This window comes from Martes martes, assembly GCF_963455335.1.
Source record: "Martes martes genome assembly, chromosome: 8".
Taxonomy (NCBI): Eukaryota; Metazoa; Chordata; class Mammalia; order Carnivora; family Mustelidae; genus Martes; species Martes martes.
In genome coordinates, this window is record NC_137895.1 from 11738047 (window position 1) to 11745476 (window position 7430).

The window sequence follows — 7430 nt, forward strand, 5'->3', positions numbered from 1 at the left end:
GTTCGTTGCATCTTCATTTAGATGAAGAATCAGAAAGAGTCTAAGGTTCCCAGGTGGGGGAGGACTATAGAGAGGACTGCACATTATCAAGAAGGCTAGACAGGGGCTGTAGGGATTGCGCCAGGACTCAGCAGGAGTCCAGACCCTGTGGGATGAAGAATCTTGCAGAAGCAAGGAGGACACAGGCTGTGGGAAGCTGTGGCACCAGGAAATTGATCGAGACAGAGACTTGTTACTGATGCAAGCCAACGCTGAAAAAAGGAGAGGAGTCATTTACAAATAAATACTTACACAGCTGACCCTTGAACAACACAAGTTTGAATGACACACATCTACTTACATGCAGATTTTTTCATTAAATATATGTGCAGTACAGTAAATGTACTTTCTCTTCCTTATGATTTTAGCATTTTAATTTTCTCTAGCTTTCTCTGTTGCAAGAACACATTTCATAAAACATATAACATACAAACGGTATGTTGATTGGTTACTTATGTTATTGGTGAGGCTTTTGGTCAGGAGTAGGCTATTAATAGTTAAGTTCTGAAAGTCAGAAATTACGCATGCATTTTTTACTTCACGAGGATGCGGGTCAGCACCCCTAACCCCTGTATTGTTCAAAGGTCACTGTACATAAATAAATCTTTTTGTAGATGAAAGGGAGTAGAGCACAGGATTTGGATCAGAGACACTCGGGTTCCCGTCCTGGCTCGAGCACTACTGTGAGAACTTGGACTAACCTAAGTTCAGGTGTTGGTTTCCTCCACTTACTAGTAGGAGCCCCAGGAGCCCCAGGTCCTGGAGTGGGGTACTCAGTGAGGGGCCACATCAGGAGCCTGCCTGTCATCAATACTTGATCAGTATTAGCTCTTACCCATTAGTAAACACACACGTTCCCGACCTCAAGGAATTTCCAGCACACTTGTTCCCGTCTTTTCTTCTGTGTTTGGTTTTATTGCTTCTGTAACTTCTCAGATGGCAGTCTCCTTGTCTGATGATCTTCTTCTTGTGCCCCAACAGGACAACAGGACCCTGACTTGGCTTGGGAGTGAGCTGGAGTGAGGTGAGTAACTTTCCTTAAATAGCAGCTGACAGAAGCCAGTACACAGACAAACACACGGGGTAAAGTCCATTTGGGGATTTGTCGCCATCCCAGAGGGAAGCCCCAGAGACCTGGCCCCTCGCTGCTTCCTGCTGCCTCTGCTGGTTCACATTTGACCCCACGATTTGTTCTCTCTTCCCCAGGGGTGAAGCGACAGCTCCTTCTAAGTGCAACGTGGACGCAAGCTGTAGGGAAAACTCTCAGATCCCACTGCTGACACCATGACCTCAGGACCCCGTGGGCTCAGCCCAGGTAGTCGCCTTCTACTTCTCTGGATGATCCCTGGAATTGCGGGGATGCCTCCAGCTGAGTTCACCTACAGAGGAATCGGTCCCTTGAACAGCTTCCTTGAGCCCCTGAGAGAGGTGAAGTGGAGCGCCCAGCCCAGGAGTCTGTAGGGACACCTCCCTCTTATCTTCTGAGGGTCATGGCTGAGGTGCTTACTTCCTCCCATCCCCGGCTGCCCATCAAATCCATCAATGACCCAGAAATGAGGCCAGGACTGTCCAGAGGGAGGTGGGGGACAGCAGAGGGGAAAGGAGGGGAAAAAATGGATCCTGAGGTGGGGTGGGGGGCGGGGGTAGACCAGCAACCCTGGAGCCTGCTCCTGCCCTCTTGCCCTGTCCAAGCCTCCAGCGTGGCTCTGGATGACTGTGGGGCCTTACAAGAGAGGCCATTCCCTCCAGCTCTCACCCTGCTGCCAGCCTGAGTGGTCTCTGAGGGTCAGTGGGACACGACCTGGACCCCAGTCTGGTTTTTGCCACCTCCCAGCTGTGTGATGTGGAGTGCCTTACCTAACCTTACCTGTAAAATGAGAGTATTTCCTTATGTGATTATGAGGATCAAATAGAATGCGTTCATGTGTTTGGGCCAGGGCCTGCTACACAGTGTGTCCTCCCTAAGTATTGTTGCTGTCCCCTGTCCCTGGAACCTGTTAGTTCCAGGTAAAATCTCTCCTCCCCTGGCATTCCCCGGCCTCCCACGGCTATGTTAGGGCACTTGTCCTGTGTCCCAGCTGTAAGCCCCTGCTTTTCAGATACGAAAGCGGGGCAGGAACTGATTCTGTTAATCTCAATACCCCTGCCTAGGCCGACTCTCAGCTATTTCCCTGCCCCCCGCCCTGCCCCGTCCCAACAACAAGTCCATAAAAGCACAGTTTAGCACTGTGGTTTCCCTCCCGTTAATCCCTGATTTCTTCTCTCCCTTAGTGAAGCAGGAATAAGAGAAAACTAAAAACTTTCATTTTTTCGTTCCATCTAGAGAGTGTAAGTTTTCTCAAGGAGGTCATTGAGACTTTTCAGAACTCAGTGAGCAGAGAGATGCTGCACGTCCTGCTGTCTGACCATGAAGCCTGGGAGAGATTCGTGGCTGAGGCCACTTTGTCCAGGTAAGCCCCCGGCCCCAGATGCCCCAAGATGTCACCCAGGTCTCTGTGGGACAGTGTCCTGGGTTGGGGTTGAGCATGTTCCTTCTCGACATGAGGAACATGTCTTCCATGACAATCACTGGCAGTGAATGGCCTCGGATTAAGGAGAGGTGAAACCTGCAGAGGGCAGGATATGTGACCTTGGGCTTTAACCTAAAGCTGACCCTTCTCTCCCTTGATGTGTTCATCTGTTCAATTTTATCATGAGGAAATGAAGACAATGTGTGTAACGTCCCTGGCAGAGTGATGACACATAGTCGGTATCCCATTAATGTTAAGTCTTTAGAGGATTGCCGAGAAGTGACAGGGGCCAAGGTTCTTCTTCCTGGAGATGAGGGCCAAGCATGACTTCCTCTGGGATGAGTCACAAGAATGCTGATGCCTCAATCTGTGCCCCCAGGGATTCGACTAGAACCTTCCCTCCCCATCTGAGCAGTTCCATGAACAGGCAGGATCCTGTGGGCCCACGACGTGGAGAGGCTGGAGTGGAATTGGACTGAGCTGGTTGGATCCTGACTGTCTCTCTGCCCAGCCCTGGAGCTCTCTGGGTCTGTGTGTCTGGGAGGGTCAGATTGGGCATTTGTTGAATGGGAACAGTAATTCAATCTGAGAAGATTGTGGCCAGGGCCTTCGTGTGAATTGCGGGGTGAAAGTTGAAGAACCAAGTGCAACCACCCTGTCCGAGGTCCCAGGAGGCTTGGACCAGGGCCAGAGATGACAATGAGGATGGACAAGGGGGCGTCTAGGTTGGAGGACTAGGTAGGCTTGGGAGCGGATCTGGGACTGAGGGAAGCTCTAGGGCACAAACTTGAGGAGACCAGGGACCTAGCAGAGGTCCTGTGACGGGGACAGGGGACATTTCTTCCCTCCCTCCTTTGATCTCCTCACCACCGGGCATAAGGGGCCATAGGGGTGTTTCTTCCATACCTTGCCTGGGATCTGGGGGGTCTTGACTACCATTTGGAAGCCCCTTTCTTCTACACAGAGCAGCTCCAGACCAATAGGAGTCAGTGTGACTTTGTGACAACTTCCAGCTCCACAGGGGGCAGCTGCCAATTGTGTACCTTTGAGGGATTCTGAGCCTCAGAAGTCCCCACCAAAGAGGAAAGTACTTCCTCCGCTAGCTGCCAGAATGCAGGTCATTTCCGGCTGTGTGATTCATAGAGAAGGTTCGCGAAGTCTCCTGTATCTTTAAGAGGTGTCGTAAACTTGCACATGGCCTTGGTGTACCAGCTAAGGTGTGAGTTAGGCTGGTGACACCTGTGAGGTCGGGGGTGCTGGGTGGTGGCTCGGGAGTCCGCGACATGAGCTGGAGAGTCTGAGGGGAACCAGGGTAGTGGGTGTCCTGGCTCTCAGTCAGTTGGGGCAGTGGCTGGGCCCCATCTGAGGACAGCGGGCTTGGGAGGAAGAGCAGCTGCCAAGCAAAATGGTCACTAAGGTCCTTTCTCGCTCTGAAGATTACTTTTTTCTTTTTTTTAATTCCAAGCACCCAGAGTTAACCAAAGTGCAAAGTCTGAGGGCACAATCCCTAAGGCTGCCCCTACTTTTGGCACCAGCTGCAAATTGGCGGGGGGGACCCCAAATGCCCCTGAGATTGGATGATTCCCCGGAAGCACTCACAGAGCTCGCCTAGAGCTGTCCCCTCAGTTCCGCTGTGTGACGGGGGGGATACAGCTTCCCATCAGCCAAAGAGAGAGACGCTTGGGGCAGAGTCTGGGAGGGTTTCCAGTGCAAAGCTTCCATCGTCCTCAGGAGGTCTTAGTGTCCTGTATTCAGAGTGTGACAGTGCACGGGGAGCTTTTCCCACCAGGATGCTCACACTGTGCAAGGAAGCAATTTCTGTGACACTTATTAAAATGGTCAAGAAGACTTAATTCAAGCCATAGGCATCGAGTGATGTCATAGGGGAGAGAGATTGGGCTCATCTTGGAACAGAGTGAGGCTGGGTAGGGATTTCTAGCCGAGGAGCAGGGCAGGGGCAGGGGATGGGAAATCACTAGAGGAGACTTCATGGTAGGGGGATTCTTGCTAACCTGACTCAACAGGGTTCTTGTTCAGACTGGGCAGGACAGGCTGTGAAGTGCAGGGCACAGAAGACCAAGGTCAAGGCACAGAGCCCGGGTAATGTGTGGTCCAGGAGAGAGTATTTTTCAGCCTGAACCTCAAGGCAGAGTTTTACTGTAGCTCAATCCCATCTGCCTGCATGGCTGACCTGTCGCCTTCTTCTTCTTCTTCTTTTTTTTTTTTTAATTTTACTTATATATTTGACAGACAGAGACCACAAGTAGGCAGAGAGGCAGGCAGAGAAAGGGAGAGGGGGAAGCAGGCTCCCTGCTGAGCAGAGAGCCCGATGCGGGGCTCGATCCCAGGACCCTGAGACCATGACCCGAGCTGAAGGCAGAGGCTTAACCCACTGAGCTACCCAGACACCCCAAAAAGTTGTTTTATTAAAGCACAGGGATAGCACCTGTGGGCAGATAGAGGGGTCATGAGAAGTGGCCCCTGATATATTTTCAAACTGGGAGGGGGTTAGGGAGAGCATAAGTCTCCAAGGAATTTTGGAAGCAAGGTGTCCAGGACCTTGAGGGGACTAACTACTGTTGAAAAAAAGTCATTTTAGTGACTAATAAAACCTTAGTCATGAGACCCTTTAGATGTATATTAGTGGGTGTTAGGCTTGGGGGATGATTGCCAACATGTATCTTGGGGAACAGAGACAAAGGAAGTTTCCAAAGGAATTTTTGTTTTTTAAAGATTTTATTTATTTATTTGACAGAGAGAGAGATCACAAGTAGGCAGAGAGGCAGGCAGAGAGAGAGAGAGGAAGAAGCAGGCTCCCTGCAGAGCAAAGAGCACAATGCAGGGCTTGATTCCAGGACCCTGGGATCATGACCTGAGCCGAAGGCAGGGGCTTTAACCCACTGAGCCACCCAGGCGCCCCTGACCTGTCGCCTTCTGTTCCCCTGGGAGGCCAGTTTCTAGGTCCTCCATAGTCACAACTGACAGCTCATGACCCAAAGACTCCATCATCTTGTCAGGCTGTCCCGAGACCAAAGACCCAGGCAACGGAAGACAGTCTTACTGTTCTAGGACCCTTGACATCCTAGGTGGGGCCTAGAGCTCACTTCCCAGTGCCCAGGGCCAGAGCACCTCTGTGGGTAAGTTCATCCCTCAGCACACACGACGTTTCTCCGAACGGAGGTTTTCCTGCTCCAACCGCACTTCCCTTTCTTCATCTGCAGAGTTCCCAGTCTGCAGACAGCGTGGTACTGACTGTGGGGACTTGTCCCTGACTGCGAGGCCGTCTTCCTCCAATAGCCCCTATTTAAGAGCCTCTGAGGATGTCCCGGACTTATTTATTCCCTGACTGGGGTGTGTTATGGAGCATGAACAGTGTACGGAACGTGTGTAACATTGCAGGAAGGACTCTTTGCATTCGTAACATTCTTTTCCATTTCATTTACAGTAGAAGTTCTGTGGTGTTTGTAGGTTAGAGCAAATGGAGCCCATTTTCCAATAACCTTCTTCTAATCACTTGACCCTCCTTGTTTCAGGGAGGAGGCAGAAGCCCTACGTGAAGGTCTGAACGAGCTGCAAAGAACCATGGATCTGGAGGCCGAAGAGCAGCACGTTAGGGAGAGGTTTCTACATAAGTTTCCCCAGTTGAAAGTGGAGCTTGAGGAGAGTATAAGAAAGCTCCATGAGCTTGCAGATGAGGTGGACAGGGTACACAGGAACTGCACCATCGCCAACGTAGTAGCCGGCTCCACTGGTGTTGTGTCCGGCCTCCTGAGCATCCTTGGTCTGGGTCTGGCTCCTGTGACAGCAGGGGCCAGTCTGGCACTCTTGGCAACTGGAATGGGGCTGGGAGCAGCAGCCACTGTGACCCAGGTGTCTACCAGCATCGTGGAAGACTCAAGTGAGTCGTCTGCAAAAGCCCAAGCCGACCTGACATCAACTGATTTTGACAAAGGGCAGGTCGTTGCAAAGGTTCTCTATGACCACATACCCCAGATTTACTCCTTAACAGATAAATGCTTTAGAGCCCTGAAAAACATTGCAAGGAATATTCATGCCATCAAGCTAGCCAAAGTCAAACCTCGCCTTGTAGTCAATGCCAGGCGCCTCATGACAGCTCTGAGAGTCTCAGGTCAAGGTGGCCGGCAGGTGCAGAAAGCTTTTGGAGGCACTGCTCTGGCAATGACCAGAGGAGCCCGGATCATGGGTGCGGCCACTGCAGGTCTCTCCCTTGCAAAGGATGTGGTCAACCTCGTGAAAGACTCTGAGCACTTGAAAAAAGGAGCAAAGACAGAGTCAGCTGAAGACATGAGGCGGCGGGCCCGGGAGCTGGAGAGCAAGTTGGAGAAGCTCACCGAGATCTATGAACGTCTGAAGGAGAGCGCGACTCCGTGATCCCCAAGCAGGGCGGGGAGCAGGGACATGTGTGGGACAAAGACATGGAGGTGCCTTATCAGAGGGGGGAAAAGTGCAAAATAAAGCTTTTGTGTTGGGTTGTTGAGGCGTTTGGCATTGCTGAAGCTGAGCCCAGTGAGGGAGGGGTTAATGCAGGGTGGGCAGGGGGAGAAAAAGAGGGGAAGGAACAGGGAACCTGGAATAAGGAAGGAGGGGACAGACAGGGGACAGGACTAAAGGGGGCACAGGGAACATAGATCAAGAGAGATGTGGAGGAACAAGCAATGGGAAGGCCAGGAATAGTAACGTTAGCATTGTTGGAATGTGTGAGAAGACGACATGTTTGATTCTGTCATCTTTTTTTATTTTTTTTAAAGATTTTATTTATTTGACAGAAAGATGGAGAGAGAGCACAAGTAAGCAGAGCGGCAGGCAGAGGGAGACAGAGAAGCAGGCTGTCTGCTGAGCAGGGAGCCCGATGCGGGTCTC

The 7430-nt window shown here is 51.3% G+C and overlaps 1 protein-coding gene across 1 annotated transcript; it reads left to right on the forward strand.

The window, feature by feature from the left end:
• The first annotated feature begins 1131 nt into the window (after positions 1–1131).
• Positions 1132–7045, forward strand: LOC308348315 (apolipoprotein L2-like). The gene is made up of 3 exons (XM_080812324.1): positions 1132–1354; positions 2363–2489; positions 6083–7045. Exons 1-3 carry the CDS (start codon positions 1324–1326, stop codon positions 6939–6941), a joined length of 1017 nt encoding a protein of 338 aa, XP_080668450.1. The 5' UTR covers positions 1132–1323; the 3' UTR covers positions 6942–7045.
• Positions 7046–7430: the final 385 nt, after the last annotated feature.